The sequence below is a fragment of the Paralichthys olivaceus genome, chromosome 19 (assembly GCF_024713975.1).
Source record: "Paralichthys olivaceus isolate ysfri-2021 chromosome 19, ASM2471397v2, whole genome shotgun sequence".
Lineage (NCBI taxonomy): Eukaryota > Metazoa > Chordata > Actinopteri > Pleuronectiformes > Paralichthyidae > Paralichthys > Paralichthys olivaceus.
The window spans coordinates 12,513,699-12,538,131 of record NC_091111.1 but is presented as its reverse complement, the minus strand read 5'-3'; the positions used below and the strand labels follow the sequence as shown (position 1 = coordinate 12,538,131).

The 24,433-nt window shown below is 41.1% G+C and overlaps 2 protein-coding genes across 3 annotated transcripts in view; one reads left to right on the top strand and one right to left on the bottom strand.

Moving 5' to 3' along the window:
* The window catches only part of usta (uronyl 2-sulfotransferase a), a 49,464-nt gene extending 38,824 nt beyond the window's left edge, over positions 1–10,640 (top strand). For both annotated transcript variants that reach the window (XM_020097724.2, XM_069515479.1), the window contains 5 exons: positions 1,477–1,556; positions 1,653–1,806; positions 8,305–8,402; positions 8,560–8,717; positions 8,846–10,640. In XM_020097724.2, coding sequence (XP_019953283.2) covers positions 1,477–1,556; positions 1,653–1,806; positions 8,305–8,402; positions 8,560–8,717; positions 8,846–9,138 — 783 coding nt within the window. In that variant the 3' untranslated portion in view covers positions 9,139–10,640. The remainder of the gene's footprint in view (positions 1–1,476; positions 1,557–1,652; positions 1,807–8,304; positions 8,403–8,559; positions 8,718–8,845) is intronic.
* A 551-nt stretch (positions 10,641–11,191) lies between these two features.
* slc22a16 (solute carrier family 22 member 16) lies at positions 11,192–18,855 on the bottom strand. Its single transcript, XM_020097723.2, has 8 exons — positions 18,637–18,855; positions 17,552–18,028; positions 16,787–16,904; positions 14,450–15,011; positions 13,831–13,958; positions 12,917–13,026; positions 12,317–12,416; positions 11,192–12,160 (listed from the first exon to the last, which is right to left on the bottom strand). The coding sequence occupies exons 1-8, from the start codon at positions 18,678–18,680 to the stop codon at positions 12,002–12,004; spliced, it is 1,698 nt and encodes a 565-aa protein (XP_019953282.1). The 5' UTR covers positions 18,681–18,855; the 3' UTR covers positions 11,192–12,001.
* Positions 18,856–24,433: the final 5,578 nt, after the last annotated feature.

The following is a 24,433-nucleotide window of genomic DNA, read 5'->3' as shown; positions in this document are numbered from 1 at the left end:
GTTGCTGTCCAAATAGTCCGGCTGTGACGTAACAGGTGCCTGTGCGCAGTTTATAAGAGCAGCACATTCAAAGAAGTTCCTCTGCGGATCAATGGCTTTTGCCAGAGAGGTCTCAGAGCTGCACAAAGTGTGATTCACCAGGATAGCACAGAATACCAGCCTCAGAATCAGATATGAAGGGAAATGAAATAAAGTTGGACAGCGTTCAGAAAGAGTTCATGGTGCATAGAGTTGTAATCTTTGAGTGATGACAATAATAAACCATACAGCGAAATGCTAGTATTTTAAAGATGCTGTCTGTAAGTGTCACCCCAATTTTTAACGTGGATGTTTTACCTCATTTTTATGATTTACTCTTGACATCAAATTAAAAAGAAAGAAGGAAAGAGAGAAGAACTTGTTGTGTCTGTTGTTGTTTGTGTTAAGAACCGCCACTTTACCAAGCGACAGATTACATCAATTTCCTCTGAAAGTTTTCCTCTGTCTGTGCTCTTAGAGTCAAGGTTTCATCGGCAGCTGATGCTCTGTTGAATCTGAATGTTGTCCTGCCGTGATACCTCACGTTTGTTTTGGCCACTGTAAGCCTGACTCTCCATGCAGACCTGGAAAGCCTTTAGGAAGTTAGTTTTTTTTCTGCAGAGGAAGAACAGAGCTGGAATAACGGCATTTTAAATGTTGGCTTTCCTGTGTGTGACATGACCGAGGGGGAACGAGCTGTGGTGGTGACTATTGCCAGATGAACAGAACAATAATATTATTTTACTCTAGTTTTTGTACTCAAGGCAAAGATGGAAATTGTGGTGAAGCCAGTCTGCGATGTGGGATTATGCAATCCAAATCAAGGTGCCAGGTTAATCTACAGACAAAGTACTTTTTATCCATGTGCTCATTTCAACACTCGACGTGTATATCTTTGTTTCTATTTGACGACACCTAAAGCAGCTCTTTGTCAATTTGTTTGTTGGTGGGATTGTATGTTTGTTCGTAAACAAGATTACACAAAAACCTGCTGGACAGATTACTACTAAACTTGGTGGAAGGATGTGTTGTGGGTCAGGAAAGAACGCATGAAATTTTGGTGTGGATCACGATCACGGAGCAGTTCCAGTATTTTTTTTTATCACTTTATTTAACATTTCAACAAAGGGCAGGTTTCTTTACATTTTTTCACAGATTTTTCCCAACATTGTTTTATATTAAAACATTATTTTGCCTGTATTTATTGATAAGGGAATTTCTTTGTCAGGGATTATGTTTCTTTGCTGTATTATTTTTTTGTAGTGGAAAATAAGAAAAACACTTCCTCTCATTGGGGACGCTCAAGGGTTAATGAATTTAATTTGATTTCTACCATGAATGTATGCAGTAGTAATGAAGGCTGGATCTGCCCTCATCTCAGTTGGTTGCCCATATTTACAGTGTTTCACTCTCTCTAATCACGTGATTCCTGTGTGTGGTGTGTTTGTTGAATTTCAGGTGGATCTCATGAAGAACATCAGCAATATCCCTCAGCCGTTCCTCTACACACGGCATGTTCACTTCCTCAACTTCACCAGGTGCAGTAAACACATGAACTCCCAGTGTGATTCATTTCATATGTAGGTTCATACGGGCAGACGGCGCTAACGTACGTTTTCATTTGCCTCCATCAGGTTCAGGATAGAGCAGCCTGTCTATATCAACATAATCCGGGATCCCATCAACCGGTTCCTCTCCAACTACTTCTTCCGTCGCTTTGGTGACTGGAGGGGCGAGCAGAACCACCTCATCCGCACGCCAGGGATGAAAGATGATGAGAGATACCTGGTGAGACTTTTGTTTTCAAGCAACAGTTCATTATTGTCTCTGTCTTTTGATTGATCGGGTTTATTTTGCAGTAGGTGTATTTTTTTTATTTCACATAATCATGTAGAGATACAGAACAGGTTTTAGCCTGACAAAAATATTTGATAGTTTTAGAAAATGTTATATAGAGATACAGAGGACATGTTTAGTCCTGTGATTTAAATAGATTCATTACTTTTAAAATTATTTTCATCACTGATAGATGTTGGAATGTATTTAAAATAAACTGCCACAGTGAGGCCCTAAGATAGACTGTATATAAAGATGGATGACATGTCTCCACTTCCTTCCACTATCCAGAAATTAAGTAAAAATACCATGAGCTGTCATGTCGTCTATCTTTATCTACAGTCTGTGGGTCCTCACTATATGTAAAACCATAGCACTTGTAATGAAACTACAGCTGTAAACTGTGGCTTTTGATAAAGCACCACATGTGGTCACCATGTTGTGATGCCAATAGAAAAACCACCCAGTGTAATAAACTTACGTTTTATCCTTTATCTACTTTTCATCTGGGTCCCAGTGCCCAAAAGAAAATGTACTCTCATATGGACATTAATGAAATCAATGCCACAGATGTTTATGGTTTGAAACACTAATGCATGGGCCAGCTGGTTTCATAAACAGACCCTCAGCTGAAACAAGAAGTGAAATGTTTCATTGTAATTCCCTATAATTATGAGGCATTTACAGTTATTTGTATTTATAGTACGGAGAAGTGGTTATGATACTGGCTGTATGATCTTGCACAAAACATCGTTTTAAGAAATTAATCTCATGGATATAATTTTTAGGTGTGTTTGGTGTCAACTACATCATAAAGGTTTCATGCATTTGAGATCACTGTTTGTTACATTGGCAAAACATTAACTTCCTAAATGCTGATGATAAATAACTAAACATTTATTCAGTACAGAAATGCGTTAAACACATTCTTGTCTCTTTAAAAATGTTGTACACATGTTGTCGCTGGAGGGTGAGAGGCCGTGGCAGCCTGATGCTTACCTAATATTTCAATCTGATTATGATTCCAATTAGAGACCTGATTTAGTGTAAATACATCACAAACTCAGTATGCTACATGTGGCCTGCAGAGTTGTTTACCCCTGTAGCATCACACTGAGGGCAATGCATCTCACAGTTATCAGTACACGCCATTTGGAGGCATACTTAAATTACCACATGGCCATTTTTGATCTCTGCGTGAGTTTTACACGGTAAAAGAGCTGCGGAAATACAATTTGAGTATAAGGTATTTAGTACAGTCGGCAGAGGGAATTGTTTAATGTAGGAATGGAATTTAAGAAGGACACACACAGATTAGAAGACAGTGGATGAAAACACACTTTCTAAAAATATTACAGTGCTACAAAGATGATTCTATCAATACCTGGTCCAGATTTGATGGCAAATCAATATCCAGCCACAAGCACGAGCCCACTCCTCAGCAGAGACCCTGAGAGCTCAGGAGGCCATGTCGGCAGCCAAGGCCAGAATGTCATACTGGCTTGAGTCTGACTGGGTGTAATTAAGTATTGCACGGCTTTCCTTTGGACTTTTGGACCATGTGAGTTGAGTTATTAAGGTATGCAGACCACGGGGGCCCCACGCTGCAGTTAAAGGGGAGAGGGAGGGCTGTGTGTCTGTAGACTGGCTAACGTGTGTGTGTGTGTGTGTGTGTGTGTGTGTGTGTGTGTGTGTGTGTGTGTGTGTGTGTGTGTGTGTGTGTGTGTGTGTGTGTGTGTGTGTGTGTGTGTGTGTGTGTGTGTGTGTGTGTGTGTGTGTAAAACAGGATGTGACGTTTCCCCCATGAGTCAAGTGTTTCGCCTCGTTCCGCGTCACTTTTATTTAACATTAACTCTGTAATCACAACATCAGCAACAACCTAAATTGCACACACTTTTATTTTGCATTGTGTTTATATTTATATATCAGTTGACTAAATATGCCAGATGTTTTTACTCAAAATCCATGAATTATTCTGTCCAAAATCTGTGAAAACGTCAAAAAGGAGCCTTTTCTTGTTCATTTTTCTTCCCTGACCTAAATTAATCTTCCACCAAGTTTCGTGTGAATCCATCCTGTAGTTTTTGCATATTCCTGCAAACAAACTAACGCAGACCTCGGTGACCTCCTTACTATACGTTTTAAAAAGTAGCAAGTTTAGTTTCAGCCAAAACTATTTTACAAAACAAAGCAATACACACATGCTATGATCGATGAAAGAGGCAGGAAGAAGGAAAATCATACTCTAGCTTGCTCCTTTGATCTAAATATCATAACATTAATACAGATTAGGTCTAGAAATAAAAAATTCAGCTTTCAGTAGAAAGATCGAAGAGTGTCGAGTACTGGAGGCAGCTGGCCATGGACCAACGAGACTGCAGCAATGGTTCTCAGCAACACTTTTACATAATAGGGAGTTATTTCCTTCTGTTTTAATATTTAATAATTAAGTGCGTGGTGTCTAGGCCAAGTTTTTACAGCCGAGAGTGAATGTCCTCACAAGTATAGCCTTTCTAATACTTGTGTGCATCAGCTGGAGGGTCCTGGTGCATGTACAGAGCTCAGGCTGGTCTCGGATCTGTCCCCTGCCTGGTGTGCACTAGCCCTTCCTGCCCTGCAGTGGGTGAATTTGTGAGGTGTCGATGAAAGAACACTGTCAGTTTTCTAGCCGTGGCCGAGGGAACCTGATGCACGTGTTGCTGAGACATTCCTGTGGTCAGCTTGGATTTTCCGTCGGTCCCCACACCCCTTTTTACACGCACACACATACACTACGCTACAAAGAGGCATGCACTGGACACTTGAATGCAGAGTGTACTAAGTATACTCTCACATGTAACTGAGCACATGCATGACGTGTCACATAAAGACTAGAATTATTTAGATTCCAGGAATGCAGCGGGTTTTAAAAATGCCAACCCTTTTGCCTCGAAAGACTGATCTGGTCACTTTATTTTAAGGACCATGCAAAGTCAAGTGTGTATTTATTTCCCCTTAGCAAGTACAATGTGTGCGTGTGATCATGAATGTGCACGCAAAATATCCAGAATCCAGTGTCTCGACTGAAGATGAGTTCTCACGGTAAAAAAAAAAAACACAGTTGCAATCAGTTGAGATTCCCACGGCAGGTGAAAATCATCTGCTCTCGTTTAATCTGAAATTTACAATAACACATTCACACACTTACACAAATATAATAGAGGCCTTACTGGTATCAGCCGTGTCCCTGCATGCCTCCACATTAAAAACAGAAGAGAGGGGAATCTGTCTCACAGGGAATCGCCTGAGGTGCAACCGTCACAACACGCTTGCATATAATCAGGTGTTAAAGACGTGACAGAAAGGTCACCAGACTCTTCCCTGCAGCTCCACAAAGCTTTTATTTTATACAATACTTATATATAATACAAAAACCGACAACTGCACAATAAACAAAACAAGACGACAAACATACAGAGACAAACAACCATTCACACTCTCATTCACACCTACTGTCTCCAATGAAGCTCACCCCAATCTGCATATCTTTGGACTGTGGTAGGAAGCTGGAAAAAAAAAATATATATATATCCCCATCATTTACATTGTTCCTAAATAATCATTGTAACTTTGCCGTCCACCTTCTCATGACAACAAGCCAACACGAAACAAAAGTAAAACTAAACATTTAAATAAAGCTAAACTTTCTGACAGAAAGGAAAAGTTATTTCTCTAGTGGCCAGGAACCCACTCACCAAACGAATGATCCGTAACTGCTGGATGTTGTAACAGTTTGCTCACTTAATGAAAAGATTCATTTAAAAGGTTAAATTTGTGCCAGTGATGTGTTTACAGCTCAATTTCTGCCGTCCCCAAGTGGCAAAAAAGTATTTATTGCAGGTTTAAATGAGATTTGACCAGGGTCCACTATACTCCCATGCTCCCTGATAGAAACCGAGTCAAAGTGTCCCATGGGAAAGGTTCACCTCATCAATTACTCCTGATTTAATTCATGCATACAATCCATTGAGTGAACCAGCCACTGTAGAGATTAGGGCCTATTTTGCTTCAGTCTCTGTGACTGCTCAGTTGGTCTAATCCACAGTGAGAATAGGAACAATGAGCCTGAGTGTGCACACCAGAGCTCTCCTCTAAATACTAATGGGCCTTTCTAAAGAAACTGCGAATTGTCTGCGTTTTTGATCGGGATGTATATAAATGAGTTGTGGCCAGATTCCCAGAGGTCCCCTAAACGTCAAGGCAGGAGGGCCCCGTATCGAGTGTCGCAGAGGAGGGACTTCCTGGCTGCGAGCCAGGTATGAAGGGGAACGGTGTCACACGTGTCATTTCCTGTCCCCCTTTCTCTGTTTCTTCAGCTTTTTTTTTGTCTGTTTCCAATTTGGCTCGAAATGATTTTCTGTAGGGCTTTTTGTGTTGTGCTTCATTGGGTAGAAAAATACTTTTCGGAGTCCATTCGCTGTGTCTGTTTCTAGCCTGGTGAGCATAGAGTTGAATGTAGGAACGGACTTCAAACGTACAACACTTCAACGACTGTTCCTAGAGTTTCCTTTGAAATCTCTGCAAGTGTTTTATCTTTTCTCAAACGGCTGCAAAAGTTTCTTACACTTTTAAAGAAATCCAACAGTCATCACAAAGAGAAAACTCTAGACTGCAGGGCAAGACGATGGTCTTATAATTTACAACGCTGGATATACCGACACCCCCATTCTTTGATTAACGAAAGACAAGAAGTACAGCAAAGTGCTCTCGAAATTATGAATCCGAGAAAAGCTGGGCAAACGCATCGCAAGTCCGGACACGACCCGTACACACGAACAAAAGCGCAGTTCTGCACTGTTTTCTAAAGATTCCTCTGGGGTTTTGTTGTGGTTTCTTTTGAAGAGCTTTCCAGTGGTTTGCTCCACTGATCACCAATAAGTCCGGCTCCGTGTGCATCGCGCAGCACAGACGTAAATTTCAAACAAACCCCACAGCCACTGAATCAGAGACGCAATTGTTCCACAGCTGCGGGGAAAAAATAACTGACTATGTCATTCACGGTTTGTCTGACTAGTTTTTTGTCTATTTGCCTATACTTTTGTTAACATCAGATGATGGTACCCGTCTATACTTACTGATTCTGTGGATACACGTGGCTTCTTGCTGTTTAAGCCGTGTTTCCGCCCTTGTCAGTGAGGCTTTTTTAACAGCTCCGTCACCTGGCTCCCAGTGGTCGGACCCCGAGGCCCCTCACATCTCACCCCACAAAGCAGTCTGCTTCCCCCGGGAAGGTCTGGGCCTCTGGTCCTGTCTGACTCGACTTAATCTCTGTGATGGACCACACTGGCCTCAGCGCCGCCTTTGACAAATCGCTCTGTCGTTACAGACTTATCGGCGCATAAATCTAAAGGGCTCGCTCTGATGTAATCATTTCACTTTCACTTCACTTCCACTTAAAGATTCACTTCACCTTCACGTACGCCAGCTGACAACACCTTTTGCCTCATGGTTGCAATGTGCTGCTATATACACATTTAGTGTATCTGCGTGGCCCCTGTGTGTGAGTCATGCTTTCTCACAGTGTTTTGTTGCTCAGGACTTGTTGCCATCCATAAAGCTTACGTCACCTGACATGGATTTGACTGCTGGTTCCGCAGCACTCAGTGCCTGGCCTGCTTCACCCCTGCTAGTTTGTTTTTAATCTTTCCTGTGTTGTTTTCCTGTTTCATTATTTAATGGCTACCACGTTCAGACAAGGGTTCTTAACCCTAATCTAATGGCCTTCTTTTTGACTCCTTAAATCATCCCGTTGAATCCAAACACTAATTAGTGTTTTCTTGTTGGAATGAGCCTCCGAGGACTGTTGATGTGAGGGAGCAGAGTTTATCTCTGAGAGCAAGATGTTGTTCAGGACTGTAGTTCCTCTGATGAGACCGATGAGGAATTTGAGTTCGCAGAGGAGCTAGTGAAGAGCTCACTCTTGTGGCAGAAGCTAATCATTACACTTCTCTTAGAGATTTTTCTTCCTTGAGAGGAGATTCAAGAACTTTGTCATACAATCATGTGAAAAAAACTTTTGTTGGAGACACTACTCAAAAATGCATAGTTAGGTAATAAAAACAGAATAATATTAATAATAATATAAACTTGAATGACTCCAACAAAACTACATTTAAATTATACAACAGAAAAATCTGTCACCTGAACATTTTTTATTTTTTTCATCTAGATCTAGGAGTTATTTCCAGGCGAAAATTCTGTTTGCAATGTTAAAAAAAAAAAAAGATTCCTTGATCCACCCCTAAAATAGGTTAGCACCAAAATGTAATGGGTTTTGTCCTGACTCATACCACATCCTTCCACCAAGTTTCCTTGTAATGCATTCAGTGGTTTTTGCAAGAACAAATATGGAAAACACTGAAAGGAAAATACATTTAATTAGATTATTTTTATGTATTCATCTGCTTCCAGGACATCAACGTGTGCATTCTAGAGAATTACCCTGAGTGCTCCAACCCCAGAGTTTTCTACATCATCCCCTACTTCTGTGGACAGCATCCGCAATGCAGGTACGGTTCTGATCTTTGATTTTGCTCCCTGAGACGTTGGAGTAATTGGGTAATTGCCAAAGATTTAATGTCTCGTCAATAAAGATTTCCATTCTGGCATCTGTCTATATGTCTCTGCTTTTCTGTCTCTCACTCTCTTTTCATCTTCCTCCACCAGGGAGCCGGGGGTGTGGGCTTTGGAAAGGGCCAAACAGAACGTTCTGGAGAACTACCTCCTGGTGGGGATCCTGGAGGAGCTGGAGGATGTTCTGCTCATGCTTGAGAGGCTCTTACCTCATTACTTTACTGGAGTGCTCAACATTTACAAGAGCCCAGGTACACTGGCATTTGAAAATACCTTTTTTGTCATAGTATCGCTTTAAAATTTTATGTTTTGTCAACAGTATTTTTTTTTAGAAAACTAAAATATACATACGTCTCTGACTTCCTCTGTCTTGGTGCAGACTACAAGAAGATGGGGAACATGACAGGCACAGTACGTAAACACACGCCCACTCTGGAGGCCCTGCAGGTGCTGTACCACCGCATGCGTTACGAGTACGACTTCTACAACTTCATCCGTGATCAATTCCACCTCATGAAGAAAAAAATTGGCCTCAAGTCCGTGTCCCAGCCCCCCGCCTACTCACCAGCTTTCCTCCGGGAGCTGGCCCTCCGAACCCCAGAGCCTCTGGATGAAGATGAGGAGCTGGACACAGACCTCGAGGATGCCAACAGTTGGCTGGTCCATCCCTAAGAGCTGTTTGATGATCGGTAGCCAAAATAAAAAAATAAAGCTGATTGGCTGGAGGCAGCCTGAAAGCGAAGGGGAGCGTTCCCCCGTCTTTGAGCAAGCCCATGAAAAAGTGAGGTGGTGTTTAGGGGTGTGCGGATCCTGACGCTCGTGTTTTTTTTTTTTTTTTGTTTTTTTTTTACGATGTGTTTTCCATCTGCACCGGGCTCCTATCACAGCAGGCTCAGCACTGAGGACTGTGGGGTCGAGTTATTGGAAGGACAGAATGCTCTATTTAAAAATTGACCAAGGACAATGGGAAATAACGTTAAGCTCATTCTGCTTGACTCAAATTTTGTTTTTAAAGTTTTTTTGGGTGTGTTTACGTGAAATGAAACAAAAACCTATCATTGCTGTGATCTCCAGGAGAGATTAGCGCAAGATGTAGACGGATAAATGTGTTGGGAGATGTTCTACATGTTGGTCGCTGCAGTGTTTACTGCACGAGCGGACTTCAGAGACATCGCCCAAGAAAGAGGATCATACTTCACCAATGGATTTACGTCCTAAGAGCTGGAAATTGTGTCCATGAATTTTAAAAAAGTGCCAAAAGTCTTGTATGTATATTACTCGTCCAGGACTGTTGAAAGTGCCAAACCTTGTAAAGAGTTACAGCAAATGGTGTGAGAGGAAGCTCCGTGTCAGTTGTTTCAGTATTGGTTTATAACATTTTTTAAATATTAGGTAAAAATGAGGGTTAAGCAGTGAGCACTCGATTATGAATTCAAAGAATTCCTACAATGTGTGCGTGAATGATTGAGTTTGACCAAACCAGCGGTGTATTTTAACATAGATCTGTTACTTGGGTCATTAGTTGAGAATATAGGCTAATATAACAAAAAAAAAGCATTTATGGAGTGCAGTTAGTTTTAATCCAAAGTTTAAAAGATTGAGCTTGCCAAATAGCAGTGTTCCTACTGCGATGCATTACGAAAACTATGAAAAAACTGCACTTTTCTTTCTCTGAGATCCTTGGATTCTGCAGCAAAGTGAGGGATTTGGTCACAAAACTGGAGTCTAAATTGTCTTTAATTTTAAATGGGATTATGTCTCTCTCTGTGTCACCAGTCCCAGCTAGCAGCTAGTCAGAGTGCATGTTTTTTTCATCACATGCAGAGGAACAGTAACCATAAGCTAGTATGTGATAGTTGTATTTCACTATACCATCCTAATCCTCCATTGTCTGTACCTTTTTCATTGTCCTGGTTTGTGTTCAGTGTTTCCTTTTTTTTTTTGCCAGTTTAATTTATTATTTTGTATTCATTTGCATTCCAGATAAGATTCTCAGGAAGGAAAGAAAAACATGGAAAACATGATAACTTGATGATCTGTATCTTTGGTTTCTGGCGGCTATGAACTGATTATTGGCATTTTAATTGGTTTATATCAACAGCGGAAAACTGGTTAACAACTAATGCAGTCGATCATATTACAGCCTTCAAAATAAATGTCCTTTAACCATTGCAGCTAATGTCCCTGTGATGATGATTTGTTTTTTGATGAATTTGTGTTTGGCCATTTGTGCCTGCAGCCTCATCTTAAAGTTGCACAAGTCTTACTACTCAGACCATGATGTCTCTCTTCCCTGCAGCTGCATCTCCAGACTCATCTTACTTCTGTTTTCCCAGTGGAGTTACCTTCACATCTCCAGTCTGGAAAACGCTGTCCACAGGCTACACAGAGTTAGTGAGTAGCATTTAAAACTCTGCACGTCCTCTTATGTCATTCTTTAATATAGAAAAATGTGACTTATTATTGAATAAAAAATGTTCTTGGTGTAACTCCCGAACATGACCAGCAAGTGGTGTACTTTTCCCATTTTTGCAGGAAAGCTGAAGTGAAAAAAATACTTGAAGGTTGCCTCAATAGAGTTTTGAGTTCTGTTGATCTTGAAACTCCTCGGACCTCTGTGTACCCAGAATGATCAAAGTATGGAATCAAAATAGGGTCCATACTTTTCAATTATCAGTGTGACCCCTCCATTTTTTACTTTAAGAGAAAGAGAGACTCGACAAAGTCAGTTTTAGCCACCATATTTATTTTTCCATAATGAAATAAGAATAATACTGACTAAACATACAAAAACATCAAGTATTGATTGTAAAACTGTTCAGAACTGATGCTTAAACATTAGTTTCACCTTTCACAAGACTTTTGTTTTGTTCTTAAGATTAAATCACAACAAAATGGTCTGATATGAAACAAACATGCTCGTACTGTATTACAATATTGCAAAGCAGGTGGATATGTCTCCATACTGTTGTGGTTCATTCCCGTCTTTGGTCCAAACACTGGAGAACACACCTTGACTCAGGAACATACAGTAACACAATATTACTTCAGATACTTTTCCTTCCATATGCCCAGCATCTCGATTTCATGAAGACTAGGACACTGACTTACACACATATCTAACAGAGTGTAAATTTAACACACCTCCATATTGATAGTTTCACAAAGATATCCGGAAATGGATGCCCTGAGATTCAGAAACGAGTTGACAAAATGAAGAAGTGACTTTAAAAATAAACAGTAAGGCCCTTTTGTTATAATAGAACAAATAATGCTATTGTGTTATGCTGATAATATAATATACATGATGTGTTGCAATATAACAGGTAAACAAATCACAACGCAGCATTTGGTATAATCTGGATGACCTTTGTTTGACAGGATGACTTATTTTTCTAGTTTTTGGTGAAGCATCATTTCAAGAGTTCTGAATTTTTCTTCCAATAAACCAAAATATATGTTACTGTTTCAGCTTTTGCAGCCATCCCTTTCTTCCTCTTCCTTCCATTCTCTTCGCATGTCTGTCTCCAGCAGCTCAGGCCTTGGCCTCACGTTGGTTCATCTCCATCCCATCCTTTTTCTTACACCCCAGAGCTTCCGCCTCCTCCAAGGTGGTTGTCAGAGGTTTGCCCAAGGTCTCAGGCAACAGCAATGTGAGCACTCCGATAATAAATGCCAGGATTCCCACGATGAGCTACAGAGGGGTCATGAAGAAAGATTTAAATTATTTTTTTTGCAAGGATACCTTTCGAAATGAAATTTGAGAAATAGGAACCAGCACTAAGCTGACAGAATGGACTAGGTGAAATCCGGTAATTAAATAATACCAGCCACAAGGGAACACGTATACCTGAGGTAGGTAGACCCAGACGTCAGCCAGGTACACGCAGAAGGGGGCTACCACACTGCCGACGCGGCACATCATACTGCCACTACCCACTGCCAGAGACCTGGAGGGAGAAGGTCAACAACAATTGAGAAGACAGATTCAGCAACAGGGTTAAGACCAAAAGATCTACAGGCCAAAAGAATGAAGAATTCTAGGTTTTTGAGCGTCTGCCAACCTGTCAAGTTTCACGAAATATATTCACATGCTCACCCTTGTTAATGACCGGGTCTTTTTGATGAACATTGTAAAACTACGTTTAAATTCACTAGATCTGGATTTTTATTTGGATCTGCACCAAATTGCACGAACCCATAAATAGCATTCCCGTAAACATGCCTAAAATCATGTTGATAAATGTTTAAAGAAAGTAAAAAACAATCGGGGTTGGGTCATGCCCCACCCCTCCACAAAATGTAATTCAAATCAGTTACATAGGTTTAGCGTAATCTTCCTAACAAACAAACTCGAGACTACTGTTTGTTAAAACATCCAGGAAAACAAATCACTATTACTGACACCGTACATATTCTATGTATGTGTGTTGATTGTGTTATTTCTCACCTGATAATGGTTGGATAAAGCTCACAGGTGTACAGATAGATGAGCCCAAAGGCGATGGCGATGGCAAACTTCCCCGTCATGCTGAGAATGATGGCTAGCACCTCGATGTCCTGCGGGAAAACAAAGTGTGGGTTGTCAGGGACAAAATTACGTGATGTGAGGAAACCAGAAATAACACGTTGATGGAAGCAAAGGTAGGTGGATTTTATTGCCATTTTAGTCTTTATGGTATGCTAAGCTAACCAGTTGCAGTGTAAATTCTGAAAGGGGTAAGATTAGTGTGTCTCCCTGTAGCGGCCCACAGGAGTTACTACATTCAGATGCTGTCTGACGTTTCCACTGTCTACATGCCCAGTTTTTTCAGGTCACGCTTGTTGACCGCCCTATTCAAAAAAGGCTTTTGAGGTCAAAGGTCATATTGACTTGGCTGCTAAGTACCTGCTGTTATTCAACCCGACCATGAGCAGAGCTTACTTGGGTCACAGCTCAAAACACACACACACACACACACACACACACTGGATTCTACATGTGTCTCGTATCAGAGCTCAGCTGTAAAAGTGGTCTGGTGGCCTGGGGCAATGTCATGGGCAATAAATTTAAGAGCTCAGTCAAGGCAGATTGTGCCAGTGCAGAAAATACTTTGAAATCCCTTAAATCCCTATTTATCACTTTACACACAATTCACGATTTATCACTTTGCAGTGATAAATTATTATGTGATGATGCATTAGTACTGACACACTAATTTGAATCTGGCTAGTTCCTCTAAATTTAATTATTGTTAAAAACCTTTCTCTTGATTTTTTAAATAGGGTCAATAAAACATTTTGAAATTAGTAGTTTTATAACCGCAGAAGAAAAAAAGTGGTGAAATATAGAGACACAGACACACACTTGCTCTTTGTACATACAGAGGGCACCGCAATGATGAGCATACAAGCGACCCCCGCGAGGAGCAGAGCTGGGGCACAGGTCTTCTTCCTTCCGATCCGGTCCATTGCAAAACAACCAACCAGATAAGAGGGAAGCTCCACTGCACCTGGAAACCGCCAATCAGAGTAGCTCCCAGTCAGAGGTTATCACTGGTACACTGACATGGTGATATTCTATATAGTGGGACTTAAATAACTAGATAGTAAATCTCTGAGCTTCTGAAATCTGCTCTACTGCATCTTTTGAGGAAAAAAAAGTAAATGTCCCTACTGGGTGAAAGGTAAAGGAAGCCCATTAAATCATATGAATAAATAAGAATATGAAAATACCAATATATGAGTTTTTTACGACAAAATATTGGGGCCAATCAAAGGAGAGAAAAAAAGCAATTTCAAGAATTAAATCGTAATATTACGAGAAATTTCGGAGGAAAAAAATAATAAATTTACCAGAAACGACTTTTTTCTCCTTAAAAATAGCATCTGAATTTTTTTTTACTCTCTGTATCCTGGTATCGGCATTGGCACACCAATAATTTTCTACAGTCTCAAAATATATTCCACAATTACTTGACCTAAGCAGGATTCTGTTACTTACCAGCAAGGAAGAGGTTGATGTATTGGTTTCCTCCTAAGTTGACGGAACCTAAAGAGAAGACGTAATAGCCCAAACTGCCGATGAACCAGATTGCCCACACTGTGCACGTACGAGCCGCCATCCTCCAGCTCCCGAACAGATCCAGGATGGACAGCTTCTTTTCCTTCTGCGCCGGACGCTCCCCTGCCTCCTGCTCCAGCAGAGCTCTGCCATTCTCCCTCTCCTCCGGCTCCAGGAGCTCCTCTGCCTTCAGGCTGCACTCCAGGCCGTTGAAGCGGGCTATCGTGTCCAGCAGCGTCTGGGCATCCCTGTAACGGCCCTTGGCCATCAGGTAGAAGGGTGTCTCGGGGAATTTCCAGCAAAAGAGTAGGAAGGGCGAGGTGCAGATGGAGAGGATGATCTGGTAGATCCACCAGACGCGCACCAGGTAACCAGTCAGAGCCACCACCATGATCCCAACTGCAAAGGCTGCGTGCACGTGCATGGAGGTCCATGTGCGAACCTTGATGCCGGTGAATTCGGTAACGTAGACGAACACCACCACAAGGTAGCCACTAGAAACCTGCCAAGAGCAATGATGGAAACAAGCGTGCAGTTTTTCCGGTGTGTCCGTAAGCACATGAACACGGCTCCGAAGAGGATGTCAGACGCTAAAAACATGGTTTAAATGACCTCGTTTTGAGTTGAATATGAATGTCAGGGCTTGCGGACGCTTGGATGACGGCAGCGTGTCACGTTTTTCTCTAGTATTTTTACATCTTAAGAAGGGGTCCCGTTTACTTCACCCCTGGCACTCCAAAAGTGTTTTGTGTCAATCAAACACTTTCACCCACCCCTCCATCGGCATAGTGGTGAGTGGATAATGAGTCAATTTCAATTTTTCTGTGAACTATCCCTTTAAAAGTAAACAGATTCAGTGCTCCTTCAAAAGTGAAAACTTTGAATCCCAGTGTAATGGCAGCGATCGCACTCTATGACCCTGCTTAAAAAACAGAATTCTGCACTGTTGAGAGTGGCTAAGCAGTATGAGCCTCCACCATCTGAGAGTCTGACTCTGTGTGACAAACAACAGCTGTAGCAGACGAGGACTGGGGGGGGGGGGGGATGGTAGAAGACGGAGCTGGAAGTGAAACAGCAAATGGACTGTAGGGGCTCTGTGAGCTCAACTTCACTGCCACGCAGCCTTGGAACTGTAACGAGTCCCTCAGTTAGTAAAATGTTCTATTGAGCACATATCTCATGTACCCAGTGAATAAAACACATATCAAAGGCACTGCTTGCTTTACTCGCTCTATTCCTTTTGGTTATTTTGCTTTCAAGTTTTGATGCTTCGTATAAGTACATCAACAGAGACGTAAACACTGTTTTTATCTTTAAATACAAACACAGCAATATATCCATTCATAACTATTGATTCTACTCTTAACATCTCTTCTTTCCTTCACTATGAGAAACATGAGGCGCTTGATCTAATGTACGTTGCTTTTCTTCATTTCCTTGTTATACATGAATGTAAATGGTTTCTCTAACCTGTTACTACATAATCACACCGTCACAACTCTGGCAAGTTCACAGGAGGAAAGGAAAGTCAGTACATATATATATATATATATTTAAAGCTGCAGCGTTCTACTCATATTCTTTTTATACTGGAGCAAACATGTTGCTTTGGTTTGGATGTTGGCTTGAATGTAATATGACTAACAGGGGGAGGCTCCTAATATATTCATAGAGAACATTAGCAACTGGCTGAGAAACAGTTTCGCAGTGAACCATCCACACACTGGGGACACAGTGAACATGAAGAAGAATATTTGTTTACAAGCCGAAAGGGGAAAATAAGGCAGCTCCCTCTGAGCTTTTAAAGACTTCTTTCAGCAAGTTAACATTTATAGACTGACATTAAAAATCCTTGCAAAGTGCACTTTCACGTTAGATTTCTTCTTTCAGATTAAAGGTCCAGTGTGTACAGTTTAGGTGAAAGGGAACTATTCACAGTAATTGAATAGAAAATAATCCTAGTGATGTTTTCACTGGTGTGTTTCCTCTAAATTGTACGAATTGTTTTCTTTAGCATAGAATGGGCCCTTTATATTGAAATACTTTATATTTACATCAGTGGTAGCCCAGACTGGACAAACTAAACACGCTGACAACTGAAGGCTACCGCAGGTTCTCTTGCAACATCACCACTAAATTCTACACACTGAAGTGAAGTCCCTGCATGGAACTGCATTAGATTTCATATGAGGTTTCATATGAGTGCCGCCCTGATTGGTTTGCCATCCGTGGTAGAAAAAAGAAATGCACCCTCTCGGGTAGACGTGCCGAACTCACCATAGCAAGGAGGAAACGGAGTACCATGAAGAAATAGTAGTTTCCAGAGAACGCTACAGCAACTCCGAACACAAACTGACACATGCTGGTGCACATCAGAATCTTCACACGACCAACCCTGGAGGAGAGAGACACGTTCAGGGAGAGAAAACAGGGTGAAAGAGAGAAACAGAGGAAAACTCACACGTCGAGTTTACCTGTTCAGGTAAGAAATCTGTTGTGGTTGCAACAATCTAGTGTAATTGAAATGCAAGGAGTACGATTTTAGATAAAACTGCAGTACACGTAAAATAACGCACGACCAAAACAATAAACTCTTCTCCTCATTCCATGGCCACTCTCAACTCTTCTTCCTCCCTGTCTTTTTCTAAACTACCGTCACTCAATCCCATCATCCACACCAGGCGTTCATCTTTCCTACAGCTCTCATCGTGCCTTTCCCACACCTCCATGCCTGTGAGGTCACTTTGGTTGTGCAATCAAGTCTCAAACACCGAGCATCTGAGAGAAGTGTGTCTCTTTTAATGTTGAGGCAGAAGTACCAACATGTCTCCTGAAGACTCCATGTGGACATGAAGACAGAAAACAGAATCTCAGCCACAGTCAGAGAACATGTGCTTTTGTTTTCATGCACATGTGAAAATAACTTTATATATTTATATGTGGAGAAACTCTCTCCATGTGTCTCAGATGATGTCATTCATCATGAATTCATTCTTACTCAACAGGAAGCCCCCTCCCCCTCGTTCTTCATCCCTGGCTTACCTGTCAGCGAGGTCCCCAAACACCAACGCTCCAATCAGCACCCCCATCATGAAGGTGGGCTGGCACAGCTTGGCCAGCCATTCTTTCTCACACACCAAGTCCCACTCCGTCACAATACTTTGTGTGACTTCAGTGTGATCGTAAACAAAGTTTCCATTACAGGCTCTCACTGTTTTGATCCCATCAAAGTCATACGAGAAGTCTGTTGGGTTCATGCGTAGGGCGCTGCGGCATCGGCTGAGCTCCCACTGTTCTCCTTCAGCCGTCCTCACCACCATGGGCCCGGTCTCCGATTTGAAAACCGGCAGGAAATCCTCCAGACTGGATCCTGACAGGTTACCGTACAGGACATCAGTGATGTTGCTGGGCACACTGCACACAAAGTTTGGGGTGTCCACCAGGAAAACAGATGCCAGGTAGTGGATCCCACAGGCTATGGCCTGGAAGACTGCTGCAAAATACAGACATGCCTGAAATCTGGAGAGGAAACATACATTTAAAATATGCTGACATAAAAATCAGAGAGAGATGATCGTGGTCTTATATATAATAGATAACTTAAAAAGTGGGGAGGCCACAACCTGCCTCGACCAGTTGGGGTGAGAGGAGAGAGGGAGATAAGAGAGGTGGGTGGAAAGAGGGGAGAGATGAGAGGGAGAGGGAGGAGGCGGAATTTGAAAGGTCACCACATAAAGGTTGTAAAACTGGAATATGATGTTTTGTTTAATGGTCATACATTTAACGTGTACTTTCATTGTGAGAATACATATAATGACATTAAAATATCCCCAAACCAGTTGCATTCTGGTCATGTTTGCAGAAATTTAAAACATGAGAAGATGATTTTAAGCGATCCAAACAGTCACAGTGAAGTGAAGCAATTAGCAAAAAGTAAATGAAGTGTAAATGGGGACAAGAACTTTAAAATCAGAGCAGTTTGTTTTGACTGTAAGGTTGAATTAAAGCAACGTGGAGAAGTTAGCGGTTTGTTGATGGTGCCAAAAAAAAAACAACTCAACTCGTGCACGGAACAAGAGAAACGTGGAAACTTCTCGACTCTGCAGACGAGTAGAAATGTTTCGTACCTGTTGAAATGTCCGAGCTCGTCGAATATTCTCTCCACGGTCATTTTCTCCCTGTGGCTCCCGGTGCGTCTCTCTCTCTCCAGTGACCGGCGGGTGAGTGACTGAGGCGTTTACGCAGCGCACCGAGGAGGAGGAGCGCGCGCACACACGCACGCTCACAATTCAAATTGCACAATGAACTGCAAAAACGATGGTATTTTGTATCGGGCTGCTCCATGTTGTCCAAATTCAGTTTAATATGTATTGCACCGAACATGTTATCGACATGGTGCAGTCGAGACCTTACAAAGTTATAGAGAAACCCAACAGTTGCCACAATGAGCATTATGGTGACTGTGCAGAGAATAAACTCCCTCAATAAGAGGAGAAAACCTCAGACGGTATCCACATGTGGAACACTTCTGGCCCTCTTGTGAGCCTAAAGGTGCCAACTTGTAAAATAACAAATGTGGCCCCAAATATCCAAAACAAACATGGGCCTTTTTTGGCCAATGTGCAGTGCTCCAATAAAGGTGTAATCTGAATCTGTCTGGGTTGTGAAATTCTCTGCTGGGCTATCAATAACTAGAGGAGAAATACACAGTGGTGTACACCAACTGTGTCGTGTAATAGGAGGAAAGAAGCCACACCGTTCCCCACCCTGGATCTGGGCTGGGTTTGTGGCATTTGTGCATCTGTGTCACAATATCTGTAACCCAAGTAAACAGACGTTCGGCCCTAAACACACACATTTCTTGATACACTGGTAATTTCTTCCACAGTTTAGTACATCAGAGCTTCTTTTGAGACTAAACAAAACACTCCTTCATTCTCCGAGAGGAGATAAAAAGCATGAGAAACTCACTCTTCATGAATTCACATTCCAGGAGTTCTCTACAAATGAGCACATGGTTGTAAAGAAATCATCACAACATTCAGGATGTATTCAAGAGTCATCATTACAGCGTCGACCTTTTCAAAAGCCGGTGAAACAAAAAGCTGCTGTAAATAGGCCTGGTGTTTACAACCGGAGCATAGTGTCAATGAGCTGCTGAGTTCACAAGCGTCACAAGGTCACGGTTCATCTCTAAATGAGCAACAACGCTGCATCCTCACATCATCCGCTCAGTTCTCTTCACCCAAAACCAGAGATGCAACTAGTTTTTCTTTTCTTTCTCAATGTAAATAATAGGATCCACAGTTTTACATTAGCCTTATACCTGCATGTGCTGTGGGTATTAATAGCTAGTTCTCTATTTTCTTGATAAAATAAATAACTCGATGCTCCAGTCTCAAGTAAATCACAACAATATTCCATTTGCTATAAATGAAGATGAGGAAAAGCAGCAAGTTCTCTCATTTGAGAAGCTAAACTAAGTAAGATGATCAATAGTAAACAAGTAATGTCCACGATTGATGAATGTTTCAACTCTCACTGGTCTGACGTGTGTGTGTGTCCATGTGTTGATGTCTTGATAAGCTTAAACTAAATATTAATCTACCTTCATAAACAAGATATTATCTGACCCTTAATAACACTCAAGTTTAAATCAACTTATTTAAATTCTTATTTGTATCGTCCTGTATCACAACATCCACAATTTCAAGGGACTTGTAAATATCATAGAGAAATATAACAGTCCCCACAGCGAGCAAGCACATGGAGAGTATGGAGAGACAAAAAACAAACATCAAATAAAAAAACAAATAAATAAATAAGAGTAGAATTGTGTCACATCTGGATCCTGCTGCTCTGGAGTCACAGATTCCTGCGGTATGAGGGATATAAAGAGTTTAGCTGACTTGTATAATAACCATTGTTCTCTGTATGTGCTCAACAAAAAACATGTGTTCCCGCCATTAGCTGCAAATATGCAAAGTATTCCCAACAACTGCATGCAAACACATAACAGGGAATCCAGAGTCTCTGTCAGTGAGCGCTTCTACTGGACCCTTTGATTAATAATTGATTATGTGTAGTAGCTGTGGCTGTGTTGACAGACTGCACCTTGCCTTGGCCGGATTCAGCCAGACGTCCACCACAAACTAAGACAGTGTTTGCTTTTGCTGCCGTGCTGACTTCTGCATCTGCAACTTCCTCAGACGGGAAATAATGAAAATGGGAGAATTGAATCAAAACAACAATTCGTGCAAATGGACAGTGACAGTTTAACAGTGTGCAACCTTGAAATGAACTGCAGGTTCTTTAATATCGTAATTCCAACGCCAACAAAACATAATTAGGGAGAATTTGGTTTTATAACTGTAAAAAAAAAACACAACTGAGTGCATCACATCTTCATGTTGGGCCACAAGGCTGGATTTCACAAAAGACTTATTCAATGGCTCCACAAAAGTAGTAGCAGTATGGGATTTATGTCCTAAACAGATGTTGGTGCAATAAATCAGAGGATGCAAGTGGAGCTACTTGAGTTATATCAGGAATTTAAAGGTCCAGTGTGTAAGATTTAGGTGAAATGGAACTATTGGTTGAAATTGAATGTAAAACAATCCTTGTGATGTTTTCACTAGTGTGATTCATCTAAATTGTACGAATTGTAGTTTTCTTTACCCCAGAAAATAGCCTTTATATTCAAATACTTTATATTTACATCGAGGGGACCCTCTCTACAGAGGCCGTCATCTTTTTTTACATTAGTCCAGACTGGACAAACTAAACACCTTTTGAGTTTTTATGACAATTAAAGGCTGCCACAGGTTCTTTTTCATGTTTGGAAGGAGAGGGTGAGGTGAGGGGTGTTCAGCTGCAACATGCAATTTCAACACTAGATATCACAAAATTCTACACACTGTACCTTTAAGATATTTAAGGGTAAGTACTTGTCCCAGTTCCCAGTCTGGGAAAAGCCTGTATCTTTATTGCAATTGACAATAAAACAAAAAGTGCATTTTGTGTTTGCGGTCTTTCAGATCACACAGTGGACACTTTCTGTTTTCCTCTAGAATATAAGGGAGGAAATGTTACTGACACTGGCTGGAGTTTGATCCAGTTTGTTTGAAGATCTGTGTCGCTGACTGCAACCCCCTTCCCCTCTCCCCCCATTGACCTGACAGCTTTTATTTGCCTTCCACCTCCTTTCTTGTTTTCAGAGATATAGAGAGGGAGTACCAATGTTTAGGACAGAAGGAGCTTATCCTCGTAGAACAGTGGGTGATTGTTTGTTTGTGAATGGACACACGGGCAGAGGGCGACTATCCCTTGGATGGCTGCTGCTTTTCAATTCCGTTGTTTTGCCCTCTTGTGATCTAACCCCACTGACAGGGTTTTAATGGTTTGCCAACTCTCACCTGCTCTTGTCACAACTGGTCGCTTCCCACCGAGCGAGGGGTCGATACGTTTACACAAGTTGCAGCCGTTATTTCCACCCCAGAAAAAAATGATTTTCCCTCATTTCAGTTGAATCTGGTTTTACCTGTTACGTAAAACCTTCTGACTTTCAGCAAGTAACCTGAACTCTTTCTTAAATTAATATGAATTATAATATCTTTTTATAGCCTATAATCACGTGTTGACTCTTTTATTGAGCTGATGCTGGGTTTACACGTCTCTTCTTGTAGTAGGGGTGATAATTGTTTTGTTCCTCTGCTCCTTATTCACAGGAGGCTCAGTTTATCTTTTCTGTTCAAGCCTCCAACTGCTTAATTTTGTACTAAGCATTGGAAATCAACTGGTCATCAAACTACTGACTGTAAACACTACTTCAAAATACTGCATCCATCTGAGACAGAGCTTTGTGTCACATAACTGTTTAGATGAATGATGAATGAGTGACATATGTTGCAGTAAAGATATCTCTGCCCGCACAATCAATAATACGAACAGCCGCTGCCCTCGATTATATTTATCTGCTGAGTTCACAAGTGGACCTCTTCATGATCTCATGTTTGACCTTTGCTCTGCCTTCTGTGAACTGCTAAACAAGGAGTATCCAGTGGATCAAGTTCACATGACCTCTGCTGTCTCGACCTTATTTTGGCAGAGTAGAGGAAGATGAGAAGAGAGGCGAAGAGAGGAGAAGAGAAATGAGAAAATGCAAAGAGGGGCAAACAAATGCGTCCCATGTGGCAGCAGATTTTTGTCAGATCCTAACAAATCATTGCAATATGTCTAACTTCAAAAGATATTGCTTTTCCTTTTGGACGCTTTGCCCTGAAATGTGCAACTGTTCATTCTTAGCTGTTTTTTCAGGTTTATTCTGTTTTATTCTATACTCACCTACGAGCACACACAGTCGCACACATGTACAAATACACACAGCACCAGTCCTTTCTGGACTTTTCTGCAGGAATCTACGTTCACTTTATCTCAGTGCATTCTTTCCTCATTCTCTCATCGCATCCTGCAGCAATTACCAGTGAAGTTACCAGATGACCTACATCGATTCATTCTCTCACAGACCCAGATTGAGTTCTAATCAAATCCATGTGGTCATGAGTATTCATGACCACCACTTGGTGGCAGTAGAGATTGTTAGAGGCACGTTTCTTCCCTGGCATCTGTTTCAGTTTATTTCTTTTCTGTCTTTGCCATATTCTCACAAAACTAGACAGTCACTGAATTAACATACATTCAAAGAAAAGTTTCTAATCACATAAACATGACTTGAATATAATTTTAAATGCTCTAAGGGATTTTCTGCACTTAATGCTTTAATTATTCTGTGAGAAAACCTCCAAAAATCCAGCTTCTGACAAGCAAACTGAATAAATACATAAATAAGTAGCAATGAAACTTACCAGTAAAAAGTTATGCATACAATTATTAACGTAGCCCATAAAAAGAGACTTATTGCTGGAATGATTGACAGATGTATTGACCAGCCAAGTAAGAATGAGGTATGTTGTGTTATAGCTGTCCATGACACAAGTCCTACTTTCACAAATGTATGATGTTATGTATATTTGTTGTCCTCAGAAATCAAATGAATTGTGTTGTAGAGCAATCCAACACAAGCATCAAGTAACAGAAAACTTATTTGCATAAATCTGCATATTCTCATCAATAGTTTGGCTCTACTCTACTGTACTTTACAATCTCTCTCCAAAAAATGTGCATGTCTTTGAGCCCTCTGTGTGTGTGGGGTTGTGGGTTTGAACTGCATGTGTAAAAAAAAAAAGTGTAAAAAGAATTTCCCCTTGTGGGATAAATAAAGGAAGTTTAAGTTTCAAGAGTGTTATTTTTACTCCAAAGGGGGCAGTAGAGAGCTACCTGTGAGCCAGACACATGAGTGAGTCACTGATTCCAAACAGCTGAGAGAATTTGCAGCCTTATCATTGTCCTGCCGTTTCTCAGATTGAGCTGATGTGAAAATGTTCTGTGAAAGTTGGGCAAACACTAACTTTCATCCACTCTTCAAGAATAATCCTCCTCGGCAGCCACGATAAAAGACGTGTCCTGTTTTGTTTTAAAGTGTCAGTAACTTATTTATGAAGTGGATGCACAAAAAGGGGCTCTGGTTTTTAATTTGTTCGCACACAACAGCAGATTTAGGTCTCATCTGAAGGGAAATCAATGACAACATTAATTAAGTGACTGGAGAAGACAATTAGGGCGCTGTTGGCTTGCCGATACATCTGTTGGAAAATTGCACACAGGAAAATTCAAATCAGAGAAGTTACTTTCAGCGAGTGGCCCATGATTGCAAGGGCAGAAGGAATAATGCTTGTACTGGTGAAAGCTAATTTAGATTTCTGAACATGCACAAAAACTAATAACTTAATTTTGTGGAGTTAAAAAACTTGCAAAAGTACTGAAATGTAATTTAACAATTCTGTCTAAATAACCCTTGCATTAAAT